Below are 18,298 nucleotides of genomic sequence, written 5' to 3'. Positions count from 1 at the left end.
GACAGCATCACCTTTTTTTTTTAAAAAAAATGATATTGGCTTTCACAATGCTTTGAGCCGGTTTATCTTTCTTCAACCCATTTTTCATCCCCAGTAATGATGCGCAACAAAAATGGATCATTTTCGTGACGTTTGAGAAACGAATCATAGTTGTCAACGCGATGACATCAATTTCTCTCCTTGAGAACCCATAAATCGAGCTTCAACCCAGGCTTTTCAAGTGGTCATAAACAGTTGTATTCGATAAATATAACCTCTCGCCAATCTCACGTGTTGTTATTCGCCGATTTGCATCAACCAATGTCTTTATCAGCTTCAACCGATCTTCCAGAACGTGGTACATCTTCGACATCAAAAGTGCCGGATCGAAATTTTGCAAACCAGTTCTGGCCAGTGCCGGATCAAGCGAACGCGGGGCCCTAGGCCATTCAGATTTTTGGGGCCCTTAGAATAAATTTTTTTTCTCATATATTTTTTATTTATTCAAATATAAAAGTATTTATATATCTTTTCATTTAAGAAAGCATAATTAAAATAAATAATAAATTAAATTTTACTTTCTTTTGTTAAATTAGAACTAATAAATAATCATAACATATATATATTTGGAAATGATTTTTTTTGAAAAAAATCACTGTTTTCCTTAATTTCTTAAAATTTATTTTCAAAAAATCCATTTCAAGGGGGCCCCAGGCCATGTCTAGTCTAGTCTGGCCTAATGAGTATTCCAGCACTGGTTATGGCACTGGCGTACAGTACAACACATTTTCTCCATACACATTGGTTAATTTCTTTCTAGCATGAACAGTATTTTTACTTTTTCTACAGTAAAATATGACAAAAATGCTGCTTATTGCTCTCCATATTTAAAAGGGCTTAAACCAAATACTACTGTGTAGAATAAATTGAACTTTTTCACACACAAGCCTGGCTATGTACGCTCTCAAAACATATAATGATAATGCGGCTTAAGTTTGAAGATGTGTTCGAAAAAAATACAATTAAATCGTCTGTCGGAAAAACAAAATTTCTTTCCGAACAACCTGATAAAGTAACTTTTTTCTCAATTAGTTACATTTTCATTACAAATATTAATACCAAAAGTAATTATAAATATTAATTTGGGTTTTTTACCACATGTCTTTTTTTTTTTTAAAGAAAAATAAGCATTCAGTAATATAATTACAAGAGCTACTTTTATAAAAATAACTCTACAACAAGCGTTAGAAAAGATTTATTAAATAAAAGATGTTACAAATAATTCTAACTAAAAGTGACTAGAAGTCTTTTTTTTTTCATTTAAAAAATCATATTATCTTTTGAAAAATTAAATACTCTTTTTTTTTAAAATATGTTACAAAAATGAAGTTTTTCACAAGTATGAATAAAACTGCAATAAATTAAGATGGACCTTAAGTGAAAAAAAAGAAGAAAACTTTGAACATAAACAAGAATATGGCTTTTAAATAGCAATAACATGACTGTGACTAGTTAGATAATTCTTTCTTGAAAAAGCTTTATTCGATATACTACACGAGCAAGGTTTCACACCAATATGAAGACGATTATGCTGAGTCAAACTACCTCTTAATGAAAAACTCTTGTTACATATATTACAAGAATAAGGTTTCTCACCAGTTGGAGCACAATTCTGTTTTGTCAGAGAAAACTTTCGTGAAAAACTCTTACAAAATATAATACAAGAATAAGGCTTCCCACCAGTATGGACACGACTGTTTTCTCAAACTACCTTTTAGTGAAAAAATTTAATTAAATATACAACAAGAATAACGTTTCTCCCCAATTTAAACATAGCAATGTTTATTCAGAAACACTCTTTCTGAAAAACTCACATATACTACAAGAATAAGGCTTCTCACCAGTATGAACACGACTGTGTTTTATCAGACATTTTAGAGAAAAAACTGTATTTACATATACAGTTGTGTCCACTTAATCACATAACCCGCTTATACGAATAAAATTAAATGGAACCAAATCATTTTATAAGAAACTAATGTTACATTTCCCCGCTTAAATGGTTATTTGTTGCTTCTAGTCCTCGCTTAATTGTATATAGAAGAGGTACTGAAATGAAAATTTTTAATATATTTGTACGAAAAGTTTCACCAGATAGAAAGAATGGAATTTCAGTTAAGACGATACATCCGGTAATCACTTCAATGGCACTTCCTATTCATTTGCTGCTCTAAACAGGTGTTAATGGTTAAGGCATTAATCAAATGTTACCAGCAGTTGTACATTAGAGTAAACGGACGGGGTTTTGACACTATTCACTTGCACAGCCGGAAGGTATAGAGTGATTTATTTATTTTGCGGGAAAAACTTCTAGTCCTCTTGCGTTATTTGTTTTGATAAGATGTAGATTAAAAAAACCTGCTTTCACACTATACAGGGTTCCCTTTAAATTAAAATAATCATTGCTTACTTCAGTGAATAACTCTTGAGTTGGTTGAATGGTGAGCATGACATTTCGAATGTAATGGAAGGGACTATAATGTACTGTACAACTTGGAAAAAAAAAGTAGATAAATGTTCAATTAAATGTGTATCAAAACAGTCTTCCATTACAGATTTTTTTTAAATAAATTAAAATTATATTATGGTACATATATTATATTTTTCATTAGCATTAATTTATTTATTTCTTAAAATGAGATTAGTATATTTAATGATACTAATATTGATAGTTTTAATTATGATTATTTAATCAAAACATCATACTATGTATTAAATACCACTTAGAAGTAAAATGTTGTTAAAGCATAAGATTTAAGATTAAATAATGCACTACCCTTTTAATCGAATAACCTGCTTAATGGAATAGAGTTGGCTGGAACCAATGGTATTCCTTTAAGTGGGGTTGACTGTACTAAAAGAATAAGGCTTCTCACCAGCATGAATACGACTGTGTTTATTCAGATGCTCACCTTGAGTAAAACTTTTATTACAGATACTGCAAGAATAAGGTTTCTCACCAGTATGAACACGACTGTGTATAGTGACAGAACTTTTTAGTGAAAATTTTTTATTACATATACTACAAGAATAAGGCTTCTCACCAGTATGAACAAGACTGTGTTGATTTAGATGCTGACTTTGAGAAAAACTCTTATTACATATGCTACAAGAATAAGGCTTCTCACCAGTATGAACAAGACTATGTTGATTTAAATGCTGACCTTGAGAAAAACTCTTATTACATATCGTACAAGAATAAGGCTTCTCACCAGTATGAACAATATTGTGTTGATTTAGATGCTGACTTTGAGAAAAACTTTTATTACAGATACTACAAGAATAAGGTTTCTCACCAGTATGAACACGACTGTGTATAGTGAGAGAACGTTTCAGTGAAAAAATTTTATTACATATACTACAAGAATAAGGCTTCTCACCAGTATGAATAAGACTGTGTTTATTCAGATTACTTTTTAGTGAAAAACTTTTATTACATATACTACAAGAATAAGGTTTCCCACCAGTATGAACAAGACTGTGTTGATTTAGATGCTGTCTTTGAGAAAAACTCTTATTACATATGCTACAAGAATAAGGCTTCGCACCAGTATGAACAAGACTATGTTGATTTAGATGCTGACTTTGAGAAAAACTCTTATTACATATACTACAAGAATATGGCTTCTCACCAGTATGAACACTACAGTGTTTTATCAGACTACGTTTTAGTGAAAAACTTTTATTACATATAATACAAGAATAAGGCTTCTCACCAGTACGAACAAGACTGTGTTGATTTAGATGCTTACTTTGAGAAAAACTTTTATTACATATACTACAAGAATATGGCTTCTCACCAGTATGAACACGACTGTGTGTAGTGAGATTACTTTTGCGTGAAAATTTTTTGTTACATATGCTACAAGAATAAGGCTTCTCACCAGTATGAACAAGACTGTGTTGATTCAGATGCTCATTTTGAAAAAAACTCTTATAACATATACTACAAGAATAAGGCTTCTCACCAGTATGATTGCGACAGTGTTTTTTCAGATTACTTTTTAGTGAAAAACTTTTATTACATATACTACAAGAAAAAGGCTTCTCACCAGTATGAACAAGACTGTGTTTATTCAGATGCTCATTTTGAGTAAAACTCTTATAACATATACTACAAGAATAAGGCTTCTCACCAGTATGAACACGACTGTGTTTTTTCAGATTGCTTTTCAGTGAAAAACTTTTATTACATATACTACAAGAATAAGGTTTTTCACCAATATGAGCACGACTATGTTCAGTCATATTACTTTTTTCTGAAAAACTCTTATTACATATACTACAAGGAGGTTTTTCCCCAGTATGAACACGACTGTGTTTTTTCAGACTACCTTTTTGTGAAAAACCCTTATTATTTATAACTACAAGAATAAGATTTTTCACCAGTATGAATTTTAGTGCTTAGACGGTCTTTTTCCTGAAAAACTCTTGTTAGATTAACAATAAGGTTTACTTACAGGATGATACTTATTCTGAATAAAATTAGGCCCTTAATAACATGATACAAAAAAGAGCATTCCGTATCAAGTTACTTACTTAGATTAAATTTTTAACTAAGTAAAATAGAATAGTGTAGTCACCGTACAGCAGGCATATGATTTATTAATAGATGCATATATCAAAACATTAATTTTAAATTATATTGATATGCAAATATTTTCTATTTTTCACAAACTATTTTCATAATATAATAATTGTTGAACATAATAAACTAAATTATTAACTATTTTATCACAAAAAGAGTGCGGAAATAATGCTCTCCCGTGCTGGGTTTAATTTAATTCGATACACTATGAATGAATGCAGTTGAAGACATTGTTAATTAAATGATATTTGTTACTAGGAGGATATATTATAAAAATGAATATGAACAAACAATGATATTTGTTTTGAACATGAAATATCTAATTTGATTTCAATAGTAATTTATTCACACAGACACTGTAGAAATATAGCTCATTATAAATTAAGGAGAAGAAAAATTCACCATCACAAACTTAAAAGAAATATGAGAAGGTCAAAAAAGTTTAATTCTATTAAATTGCCTGAACTGAATACAGAAAACATTTTCTCAGTGTGAACAGGAAAATCAAAATTTAAATTTCTTGTGTAGAAATATCAAATCATATGTGTTTTATGAAAGTGACAGACATCTTAATTATCTGCAACTGAAATCAGCAATTTTAATCTATTTATAACTGTTTCATAATGCACTGCATGAAAAGCTCGTTTAAAGTGTTACTTAAACCAAATTATTCCTTTTACCTTGATTAATTTTTCACAATGACTGTTTAAATAAATTATTTTCATATTATGAACTCAAAACAATTAAGTTTTTGTACACTTTTTAGAATGGAAGTAAAATGCTTTACAATAAAGTATAATTATGAACTACACTTGGAAATTTATGAACACACATACTACAAAGATTAAATTTCCATATGTGTAAATATTTTCCACTCAGAACATCATTGCAACTATGACACACGTTGCACAGATAGTATTTGCTGTAAGTATCACAACATAGAATGTTACTGGGAACATAGAATGAGATTGCCTTTAATATTGTTGCCTTTTGCCAAAAAGAAATGACACACACTTAATGAATAGTTTATTGATGATATAAATCATACAGAAAACACTGTCCTTTTTTCTTTTAAAAAAAATGCACGCAAAATATGAATTTTATTTACTGTCAGCAAGAACATATTGTATCATTCACATCTATTTTTCTCTGCATAAAGATAATATATGAGTTAGTATATATAGTATTTGCTGTTAGTATCACAACATAGAATGTTACTGCCAACATAGAATGAGATTGCCTTTAATAATGTTTCCTTTTGCCAGGAAGAATACACTTAATGAATAGTTTGATTATATGAATCGTGCAGAAAACACTATCTTTTTCTTAAAAAAAAAAAGATTTATGCACGCACAATATGAATTTTATTTACTGTCAGGAAGAAGGTATTTTATCATTCACATCGATTTTTTTCCGTATTATGAAGATAATATTTGATCTGTGTGGAAATAACCTTTTAAAAGCGCTTTCTATATTGTTTCCATTACTAGGATGATAGTTCACTTTACATTTGTAAGATTATGGATACCCAGGCTTATAAATTTAAGTCAAGTAGGGACAAATCAAAAATAATTTTTTGAAAGCTTTTCTTTACAAAAATATGGTTAATTAAAGTCGTCTTCGGTATTAGTAAGAAAGTATGTTATAATATAGTTTATCATTCCTCTGTGTGTTTATCTTATCAGCAAATAATGATTGATTGATTGATTGAAGAAGGTAACAACGATTTCTAGGTTTTAGCGTATAGCTTTGTATTTTCATTAATATAATTTAGGGTTGAGGCTTGATTGATAGCTAGAGTTTGCAGCAAAAAGTCAGAAGCGGTTTGCTGCTTGTAAGAATTTGTAATTGGCGACTGTCTGGGGAGCATCCCTGAGGATGATCCGAAGACATAATATCACAATTTCGATTCTTTTTGCCGAGGGGATGGCTGTGCCGATACCTCCGCAATACGGGCAGTTTGGGTTTTGTATCAATTTACAATTGCGTAGGATAGCATTTGTTGGAAGAGATTTAGTTCTGAGCCTGACAATTAGGACATCGAAATTTCGGGAACTGATGAGTGAACGGTAATCTTGAGATCAATCAAGGTGGGAAAAGGAAAGGAAGTATTTGCAACCTTTCCATACACAGAGTTCTTTATTAAGCAGTACATGAAGGAAGGCTTGGCTGTGGTCTTGAGGGGATGAAAGATACCTTATGAAGTTTTGGTTTAGCGCTTGTTCTGCAAGTTGGTCTGCGTGTTCGCTTTCTTTTATTCCTGTACAAGCTGCAACCCAAGAAGACGAGGTAGATTCTCGGAAATTTCCGGGTGCCTTTTTTGCGAGACAGAAGGATCAAACGGCTTTCCGTTAGACAGATATAGTGGCCATTGCTTGTAGCGCAATGTTTGAGGGCTAAGAGTATGACCAATCCTTCGGTTATGAAGATCAATGTGTGAGTAGGAAGACGACTTGAGATCGTGTACCCTTTGGAGGAATAAATTCCTACACCAATTTTGTCTGATTGTTTGGATCCATCTGTTGCCAGATTAATACCGTTTAATTCTTAAGACGTTCCGGTGGCGAAACTTTTCAAACAGTGCTCGAACCTGTAGCGGGAATAGATTTTTGGTTTGGAATGGTAATTTGTCAAGATAAATTGAAACTTTTGAAGAGGTTTGGGTTGGGGGGTGATATTTAATAACATCATCTAGCTTCGTGGTCATGGTCATCCATCTATGCATAGAAGGTGTAAGTGATGTTGTTATTGCCTTGTGGAAAGCATGATGGAGGGAGATGTAGGTGATAGTGAGTGGGTGAGGATGATTGGAGGGAAATGTGTCGGAAGTAGAATTTTGCCGATTGTCACTTATGTCGTGAAGCTAGGGAACTCACTCCCGCTTCCTTGAGTAGGAGTGGGATAGGTGTCCATCGACGCAGACCAGTTGCCGCTTGAACTGAGGCATCATATAAAACGTCCAAGGTTCGGAGACCGGTTTGGCTGGGAGAAGGAAATGATGTAACTTCCAAAGTCAAGGACACTCCTGATGCAAGAGGTGACTATCCTGCGCAGGTGATCTGACTGTGCACAACAATGTGTGCTAGAGATGCAATGAAACACAGAGAGTTTTCAAATAATTTTTTGTTTTAACATTTTGAAGTGATAGTGTAAGATCATGTTGCTAGAGAAATGTAGGCCGATTATTCGAAGGTTTTGGACCCAAGGAATGTGTTTGTTGAATCTAAAATTATCTGCTATCCGTCTTCTAGAGAAGTTGATGGTGGCACTTTTTTCTGGAAGAATTTGTTGTGATAAAATCAAAAGAGTAATCTTAATCGTTTTAAAGGTTTGTGGTTCTCTTGTTGGCAACACCAACCAACTAAGTGCTGTTATGCATTCTTCTCTCTGCTGTGTGCAGTTGTTATATGTTCATGTCCTTTTAATTAAATAGTAACCAAGTATTTCTTTAGCTGTGTGATATTTTATTTTATACTTAGTAGTACACTTAATTTTCACAGGTTATGGGCCCAGCGATTAATCTGTTACTATAGTATAAGCTATTCTTTGTGAACTGATATCGGTCTTAAGCCTAACTGAGTGATAAGCGTTGACTGTATTTTGTTGAGCTTTGATTATGGAGTTTAAAACTCATATAGAAAAATTAAAAGGTTCAGTGAACTGGTCTAAGTGGAAACGACAAATTGAATTGTTATTACGTCATAATGAAGTGTTGGACATCGTAAATGGAAGTAGGAAATTAACTGAAAATCTAAGTGAAAGTGCCACAAGTGAGGAAAGAACTGCATATGAAAAGCAAGTAAGAAGTTTTTCCAAAGATGATGCTTTGGCACAGTTAATTTTAGTTGGTAATATGGATGATAGCAATGTAGAATTAACTTCTACATGTGACAGTTCTAATGCTACGTGGGAGAAACTGCTATCTGTTTATGAACAGAGTTCAGGTCAAAGACTTGATAGGTTAATGGAAAGCTTTTTTGCAGTATGTGAAAAAGATATGGATGAGGACATCGCAACCCACATTGCTAAACTGCAAAGAAATTTTTCGGAGCTTAATGATGAGCTAAATCGAGTCGCCAAAACTATTTTGCCTGACCTGTTATTAATGAGCAGAATTCTATCAACACTTCTGCAGGAATACTTCGAGTTTAAGAGTGTTTGGGAGTCAGTTCCCATTGAAGAACGGAATGTAATTAAACTAACTGAAAGGTTACGCCTAATAGAGATGAGGTTACCCGCCAAACAGACAAGTTCTTCAACAGCCTTAGTGGTTTCAAAAATGAAATTTGAAAGAAAATGCTATGTTTGTAGAAAAGTTGGACATTTTGCAAAAGATTGCTACAGAAATAAAAATAAAGTTGATGGTGATGCCTTCATGTGCTTTGGTGAAAGTAACACAAACAATGAAGTTTGGTTGGCAGATAGTGGAGCTACTGCTCATATGACAAAATATAAAGTTTATTTTGTGGACTTTAAACAGTTTGATATACCAAAGAAAGTGTACATTGGAAACAATGATGCCATATTCGCCTATGGTGAAGGTACTATCAACGTTGAAATGAAAATCTGTGGTAATTGGGAACGAAATCATTTAGCTTCTGTGTGGTATGTTCCTGATATTTGTAAAAATCTTTTTTCTATTGGACAAACTATAGCCAAGGGTTTTGAGTTTAAAGCAACAAGAACTGAATGCGTGTTTATTCGAAATGGAAATGTGCGATTAAAGGGCGTCTGCACAGCTAATGGCCTATATGCTTTGAAACTGAGAGTCCGAGCACCTAGTGTCTCTGCAAATGTATGCATTGCTGCAAGAAATGACTTGCAATTGTGGCACGAAATGTTGCGTCATCAGAATAAAGCGCATGTTAAAGAGATTCTTAATAGACATGATATTAAAGTTGCATGTAAAAATGAACTGTGTGAAGGATGTTGCTTTGGAAAACAATGCAGGAAGCCATTTGGAACTAGAGAACGCCCAACAAAAGCAGGAGAGTTGATACATGCTGATGTAGTTGGATCCATGCATGAGAAATCTCTTGGTAATTCAAAATATTTTGCGTGTTTTAAAGATGACTTTTCAAAATATCGCAGAGTGTACTTCTTACAAGCTAAAAATGAAGTAACCAAGAGCTTTCAAAATTTCATGAATGAAGCCAAAAATGTAGGGCATAAAATCCAAGAATTTCTGAGTGACGGAGGAACAGAGTTTCAGAATTCTGAAGTGAAGAACATTCTTGAAAGTGAAGGAGTGACCTCTCGTATATCTATGCCTTATACACCGGAGCAGAATGGTGCTGCTGAACGTGAGAATCGTACACTTGTGGAAAGTGCGCGTAGTATGCTACATTCACAGAATCTTCCCTTAAAACTGTGGGCTGAGGCTGTAAACACAGCTGTATATGTTTTAAATAGGACTGGATCTTCATCAGTAAAGTCGAAAAGTCTCTATGAACTATGGTTTGACAAGAAAGTTCCTAGCATCAATCATCTAAAAGTTTTCGGTACAGAATGTTTCGTTCACGTACCCAAGCCAAACAGAAAGAAATGGGATAGTAAGAGTCTCAAAGGTATATTTGTTGATTATTGGGGTGAAAAAGATGGTTATAGAATATATATTAAAGAACAAGACAAAATTATACTAAGTAGAAATGTTATTTTTCAAAATGAAGAGGTAGTCTCAGTTGGTACTACTTATTCTTCTGTTGAGGATACTCAACAATTTGTAGAGGTAAGCAAACTTGAAGAAGATCTTGTTCCTGAAAATATTGAAGGAGTTAGTAACATTATAGATAATGAAAGCATCGCTGAAGAAACAGTTAATAACTCCATTAGTGTAGGCAACATTGAAATCAATATTGATGAAGTTACAGATGAAAACAATGACTCTACTTATCTGAGAGATAGAAATAAATTGAAAAAGCCTTCCAAGTTAAAAGATTTTGTTCTTTTAGCTGAATTAGCTGAGCCAGAAACTTATAAAGAAGCCATGTCTTCTGAGAATTCTGAAAAATGGCTATGTGCCATGGAAGAAGAAATGAATTCGCTTCTGAAGAACAAGACTTGGGAACTTGTTGATCTGCCTCATGAAAGAAAAGCTATTGGTAGTAGGTGGGTTTTTAAATTGAAGATGAATGCAGATGGGTCTGTACAACGTTTCAAGGCTCGTTTAGTAGCTAAAGGATTCAGCCAAAAATATGGTGTTGATTTTTCAAAAACGTTTAGTCCTGTTGCTCGATGGGAAACAATAAGAACAGTTTTAGGAGTTGCTTCAAGTAAGAGACTGAGACTTTCACAATTTGATGTAAAGACTGCATTTCTTTATGGAGAATTAGCAGAAGAGATCTATATGAGTCAACCAGATGGGTTTAATGATGGAACTAATAAAGTTTGTAAGTTGCTCAAAAGTATTTATGGGCTTAAACAAGCCTCAAGGTGTTGGAATGAGCGTTTCAAAATATTTGCTGAAAGCTGTGGTTTGCAACAATCTTCTGCAGATCCTTGTTTGTTTTATAATGAAAGTAAAACACTTATTTTAATTGTCTATGTTGATGATGGTATCATAGCCACCAAAGAAGAAGAGATAGCTAATGAGTTTCTTAACAAACTTAGAGCAGAATTTTGCGTAACTGTTGAAGCTGCTACTCATTATTTGGGTATGCAAATTGAATATTTTCATGATGGTAACGTTTTCATACACCAGGAAACTTATTGTAAAAAAATTCTGAATCGCTTTAATATGTTAGAATCCAATCCAATTAGTGTACCAATAGAAAAGGACTTCATTACAAATGAAGATTCGCCATGTCTTCCAGATAATGTGCCTTACCGTGAAGCTATAGGAAGCTTAATGTTTTTGGCTATGGTCACAAGACCTGATATCTCCAATGTGATAGGTGTCTTGTCACAAGTACTGGAAAAACCGAAGCAACAACACTGGAATTTAGTGAAAAGAACCTTTAAATACCTTAATGGTTCTAAAAAGTGTGGAATAATGTTTAAAGCTGATTTAAAATGTAACATGCAGTGCTTTAGCGACTCAGACTATGCAGGTGATCCCCTTAGTAGAAAGTCTACTTCAGGAATGGTTTTCATTGTTGCTGGTGGTGCTATTGGGTGGAAGAACCAGCGTCAAAAGTGTATTGCCTTATCGACAACAGAGGCAGAGTTTGTGGCTGCCAGTCAAGCAGGAAAAGAAGCTGTGTGGATTTCAAATTTGATGAATGAATTGTGTTCTGTTGATGAAATGCCTATACTTAATGTAGATAACCAAAGTGCGATTAAATTAATTAAGAATAATGTTCTCCATAACCGAACAAAGCATATTGATGTGCGATACAAGTTCATAAGAGAACTTTATGAGAACAATAAACTAGGTGTGTCTCACTGCAGTAGTGATTCACAAGCTGCTGACTTATTTACTAAGGCTCTGCCTAAAATTAAATTTGAATATCTTAAGAAATTGATAGGAATGTTAGACTTGTGTACCTAATTTTTCCTTATTTTTTATAGAGAGAACTTATTCATTTTTTGATTTAGGGGAAGTGTTGTGATAAAATCAAAAGAGTAATCTTAATCGTTTTAAAGGTTTGTGGTTCTCTTGTTGGCAACACCAACCAACTAAGTGCTGTTATGCATTCTTCTCTCTGCTGTGTGCAGTTGTTATATGTTCATGTCCTTTTAATTAAATAGTAACCAAGTATTTCTTTAGCTGTGTGATATTTTATTTTATACTTAGTAGTACACTTAATTTTAACAGAATTTCAAGGCTCCAATCATTACTACACCATTTCTGAATTTGGTGGAGAGAGAATTGCATTTTGCGTATTACTTCGTAACTGGATTCTGAGACTGCAATTAGATCGATATCGTCCCCGAAGATAAGGCGAGACTAAGACGAAGGTCGGACAAGTATATCATGACAACTATATTTCTTTTAGCGTTTACTAGATAACACAAAAATTAATTCGGAAGTCCATTGTCGTCAGCTGGGCAAACTGAATTTCTTTCTGGCAGTTAATTAATCATCAGAAAAGGTATAGTGTTCGACCAAGAAAATGCGAGACCTCATACAAGTTTGGTCGCTCACCAAAAGCTTTTACAGCTTGAATGGGATACACTGCCACACTCACCATATTCTCCAGATCTGGCGCTTTCGGACCTTTACTTCAAATGAAGAGGTCAAAAATCACCTGGATCAGTTTTTTATAAGCAAAAATCAAAACTTTTATGAGCGTGGAATCATGCTACTGCCAGAAAGATGGCAAAAGGTGTTGGACCAGGATGGCCAATCTATAATTTAATAAAATATTTATTCATTATGCGAAAATTGTCTTTCATCCCCCCCCCCAAAAAAAAAATAAGAACGAATTTACTTTCCGAGTTACCCAAATAAGAGGTAAATAAGATTCAGGAGTTGTCTGACTTTTATTGTTAGGTAAATGTTAAAAATCAATTGAAATTTATAATTTTTCTAAGTTTTCAATTTTTGCAGATTAGCAAGTTGTCATTAAATATGATTTTTAAGTCAATTTGTTTAGATACATAAAATAACATATACAAAAATTTTACTTGTCTGAATAATTATTAATATTGAATTATAGTCTTTACATAAATAAGAGTTATTCATAGAGATTAAATTTTATAACGTAGCACTGAGAATTTACATTAAAGAAATGGTTTGAAAACTATAATTTTGATTTATATTTTAAAGTGTTTAAATTGGAATGAACTGAGAGTTTTAAAACATTAACATCATATTTTCTAGTTATTAAATAGTTTCTGTAACAGAGAGCGTGATAGTAATAATTATACTTATGCGACGCAATAGAGAATGAACGCTCACTAATCTCGCATGCATTAAAAAAAATATGACACAACACAACAAAACACAAACAAAAAGTTTTATCTAGCGGGCATCTTCGAAGTATGTACCACTTTTTAAAAATAAATATAGATACATTATGGTTGACCGACTGAATACACTTTATATGTAGTACAGGAGTATAGAAAAGTTAGAAATTTCTAAAAGCCAGTATATTATGTTACGAAAAAGTAACAAAACTGTATTTTGTTTTTCCAAATTTTTTAATTTATTATTTTTTTCTATTTTATTTTCATGTTTTTTTCATCGTTATTTTCAATTTAATATCTAAAAAATAAATTGGTCTAAGGTCTGTTTATTATTTGTAAAAGCCAGAAGCACTGATAGTAGCTTGGAAGAATTAACTATAATGGGGAAGTATATTTTTATTAAATTAGCTTGAGCTTTTTTGTTCAATTTATAATAGTATTCATTTAAAAATAAAGTTCTTTGAATCACGTTAAAAGGATAATTTAGAATTTATTTTTCAAAAAATATACTTTTCTTGAAGTTTATCTATGCTGTAAGAGAAACAGGTTAACTTAATGTGCAAAAATAGATATATGAGGTGAACAAGATAAATTAAAACATACTGATAAGCTTATACTCATGTATAAGGGTATCTGCTACTTTTGCAAATAAACGGCAATGGTTGCGAACTTCGTATTTTAACCACGCAGAATGTTTATGCATCCAAGAGACCTTCTTAAAGCACTCAGACGCATTCAACTTACCACCATTCTCTATTTATCGCCAGGATCGTGATGGACAACGAGGCGGTGGTCTCATCAATGCAGTTAATAGTCGTTATCCCTCCAGACGAATACAACCTCCTCCTACCCCCTCCATAGAACATGAATGCATTATAGTAGAGACAGGTGTCGGACCACAACTACTAACTATTATTAACATCTATTCCCTCCCCCCCAGGAAGGCTGGATCTACATTGGATTGAACAAATTGTCCACCAATCAAAACCACCATATCTGATAGTAGGCGATCTCAATGCACGCCATCGGGCCTTGGGCAGCTCCAGTGACTCACCAGGGTTTGCCCAATTCCTCGACTATGTAATATCAGAAAACTTTTGCATGTTCAATTTATCGACCCCAACCCGTTTTGACCAGCATCATAGACCATCGCTGCTCGACGTGGCTCTTGTATCTCCAGACTTATATTTACTTTGCTCTCATGAGGTCCATGCGGATAGCTTCGATAGTGACCACGTACCCATAAAAACGGGGCTCCGGTTATGATCTGGATTACTCCCGTCCACGAATTCTTTGGAATGCCTTTCATACTCAAGTCAATGCTACCATAAAAAATAGTGGTAGTAACACAATTACAGAATTCACTTCGACGTGCACTAACACACTACAGGCAAATCGCTGATGGCAAAAATTTCCGAAGGCTAAATACCCCTAATGGTGGTCCTCCTACCTCTCTCACCTACTTGGAAGGAAAAGACAAGCATGGAGGCGGGCCAAACGCTCTGGTGACACGGCCCTTTGGATCAAGTTTAAGAGAACTGCTGCTCACCTCCGACTCACGATTAAGAAGGAATCCAAAAAATACTGGTCTCAACTTTGTTGCTCCTTAGGCTCCTCCCCAAACATCTTTAGGTTACTTTAAAAATCTTCAGCCCACACAATCTCATGTGTCTGACTCCCATCTTATCCTATTGCGGGGAAATAAGCACATCTTTGACGTAAATCAACAGGCTGACCTTTTTGGTCAATTTTACGCCAGAGAACCAATCGTTATGTGCATCCCTTACGACTCCAGTGAATAAGACTCATACTCAGCTCTATCAGAACCTTTCTAACTCGTAGAACTCCAAACAACCATATCCTTAGCCAAATCAACTACACCAGGTTCGGACAGAATCTCAAACCGTATGCTAAAGGGGCTCGATGACGAATCCCTAAACATTCTGCTGTCCCTATTCAACGAATCTTTGTCCTCAAGATCGCTTCCGGTGGAGTGGAAAACTTCTACGGTGCTCCCTTTCGCCAAACCCGGAAAATCACGCCTCAAAACCTCTTCTTACATGCCTATATCTTTAACCAGCACCCTTTGCAAAACTATGGAAAGAATGATACTCAAACGTTTGGTTGCATACCTCGAACATCAAAACTTTCTCCAACCTTATCTACACGGATTAATTCCCCGTCGTGGATGCGACAGTCTCCTTTCGACTCTAGATCATTATATTTGTTTTGCAAAAGCGAACCACTTATTTACAGTCGGAATCTCCTTGGATATCGTCCAGGCCTATGATAACGTCTAGGCAGATGGCCTTGCATACAAACTCTTACAACATAACATCAGGGGATATCCTCATCCTTCGTCACGGATAGATCCTTTTGAGTGCGCTGGGGGCATACATACTCAAGGGCTTTTAGCAGCAGTAAGGGCGTTCCACAAGGATCAGTGCTATCGCCTCTCCTCTTCATCTTATATATAAATGACATCTTTGATATCCTTCACGAAGGCGTCAATTGTTTTATCTCCGCAGACGATATATTCCTTCTAATCTATTCCCCGAACCTGCCGTCTCTAACCCGCAAACTTCAGCTATAATTTCTACGTCTACAGAAGTGGTTAATAGAATGGCACCTTTCTGCAGACATTGGGAAATGTCGAACTATAGATTTTTCCTATAGAGCCATCGAATCCCCTCCCAACCCGCACTTCCAAGGAGAAACCATCATATGGACGCCACATATGCGCATTTTAGGGGTTTACTTTTCATCGAACCAAAGCTACCGCCACCACTTTCAGGAAAAAAGAATTTCAACACTAAAAAAGCTTAACATACTAAAATGTATATCAAGAAACTCATGGGGCGCACGCTCCTTCCACTTACTCCGAATTGTCCAGTCATACATTACGCCTACGCTGGATTTCGGCTGTCACCTGCACTCCCCCGCCAGCAAAAGTGAGCTCAAGATACTCGACACTGTGTGCCATGCCGCCTTGCGGAGAGCTACGGGCCTTCCCAAATGGACTCCACTACCGCTACTTTACCAGGAGGCAGGCTGTCCTAATCTCCAAGAACGCCAGAACATGATCTCCATGCGGTCATAACCATTAATCATATGATTAAAATGCACTATCGAATTCCGAAAATACCCTCAAAAGTCCGTATACATCTCACAAATCTCCCCAATTAAAACAAGAATCTACCACCGATCTTAATACCTACCATATTCTGGGACTTTGTCCGAAATAATTGGCCACACCACACTCTGATCTATACAGATGCCTCCCGAACATCAGACAAGGCAGGAGTGACAATATACAACTCCCGCTCCGGATCAGCGATGTCCGGATTCGTTCCATCCATTTACTCGGTCCTTACAGCTGAGGGAATAACTATATTATTAGCACTTCAAAAATGCTCTGTCCCGCAGTGGACTGATCGTTAAGACACGGTTCCCAGCAGATCACCGAAGTCAAGCATCACTGGCTACGGTCAGTGTGCTGGTGGGTGACCACTTGGATCAGTCTGCGTAGGGACAGAGTGTGTGTGGTATTGGACCTCGTTAAACTGTGCTACCGTAAAGTGCTCGACTTCGCGCGCAGGTCGTCGGGCTACCGAAGCGGGGGTGACATCCCCTCTACAGAGGATCAAAATTGTGATGGCATGTCTTCGGATCATCCTCCGGGATGTTTCCCAGACCGTCGCCAATAGCCCATTGTGCAGCTCTTGTGCGACGTAAATTAACAACAACAATCAAAAATGCTCTACAAGTTCTCGAATTATAATTTTACAGACTCACTCTCTGTTCTGACAGCTCTAAATTCTGCTGCAGACTCTCCACAAGGAATCATACACCAAATTATAGCCTTGATAGAAGCGCTCCCATCCTCATGCCAGTCTGTAGATATAGCATGGGTTCCTGGCCACTCCCGGATTCTCGGCAATGAAATTGCTGACGAGCTGGCAAAAGCAGCACTCTCCAGACCGAGAATTTACGATAGATTTACCATAGAAGATACTTATCAATCAATAAAACGAATCCACCAACTATCCAGGCAATCAACCTTCAAGAGTAGCAAATACTACACCGATTTTCTTCACCTGAGCCAAAATAAAAATGAACTTCTACCCCTCTCCAGCAGGCACCAAGACGTTACGTTCTCTAGAATCCGCACTAGATCCTATCCAACTAAAGCAAAGTTATTCCGTTTTGGACTCGTTCCAGACAACAAATGCAACTGTGGTTCCATCTCCGATATTGATCACACTATTCTAGTATGCCACCTCTTTGATCAACAGTGCACCAGCCACAAAAAACAGCTAGGTCTTGGGGTCTTGGTCTTTCGTACATTAGGTCTTTCGTACCTAATGGAGGCATCAGACAAACGGAAGTCTAAAATCTATCGGCTTACTATGGATAGTGTTTTCAATAGAAATGTAAACAATAACAATCTCGAGCTCGGGACCTACTTTAGTTCCGGTTAAAAAGTTTGCAGCTGCTTACTACATGTTATTCTGATAGGCGATGTTTTCAAACGAATAATTTTGTTTTCAGTAAAAGAAATAAACTAGATAATTTCTGAGCTCAAATCTGCCGTATTTCATAAGATATTAATGTTATTATGTAATTCTGGGGAGTTTGGAGTGAAAATTTGTTTTAGTTATTTTGTTATTTATTATTAAAAAAGATGACATGGTTGCTAGATTTTGAATAACTCGCTTTTTTGGCCGTCTTGATTAGGCCTCTTTCCATTTGTTTATTACTGTTTGTTCGTGTTGCAAGCTGTGCACCATCTTACGTTAGTGTTAACACTTTTAGTATTGT

General features: G+C 35.2%; 2 protein-coding genes across 3 annotated transcripts in view; both read right to left on the bottom strand.

Moving 5' to 3' along the window:
• LOC107449418 (uncharacterized) overlaps positions 1-18,298 on the bottom strand; it is a 314,197-nt gene that overhangs the window by 199,775 nt on the left and 96,124 nt on the right. The window lies entirely within an intron of this gene.
• On the bottom strand, positions 2,875-7,540 carry LOC107437361 (zinc finger protein 271-like). Its single transcript, XM_071186886.1, has 2 exons — positions 7,504-7,540; positions 2,875-4,403 (listed from the first exon to the last, which is right to left on the bottom strand). The coding sequence occupies exons 1-2, from the start codon at positions 7,538-7,540 to the stop codon at positions 2,875-2,877; spliced, it is 1,566 nt and encodes a 521-aa protein (XP_071042987.1).

Source organism: Parasteatoda tepidariorum, chromosome 10 (assembly GCF_043381705.1).
Source record: "Parasteatoda tepidariorum isolate YZ-2023 chromosome 10, CAS_Ptep_4.0, whole genome shotgun sequence".
In the NCBI taxonomy this organism is placed as follows: domain Eukaryota; kingdom Metazoa; phylum Arthropoda; class Arachnida; order Araneae; family Theridiidae; genus Parasteatoda; species Parasteatoda tepidariorum.
This window is presented reverse-complemented; position numbering and strand designations above follow the sequence as displayed.

What these genes read in the sequence shown, in the direction of transcription:
- LOC107437361 (XM_071186886.1), bottom strand. Translation starts at nt 7,540, where the DNA reads ATGGACACCTATCCCACTCCTACTCAAGGAAGCGGGA. An exon ending in TCCTACTCAAGGAAGCGGGA is followed by an intron (nt 4,404 to 7,503) that starts GTGAGTTCCCTA and finishes TTATTCTTGTAG; the next exon opens with TTATAAATAATAAGGGTTTT.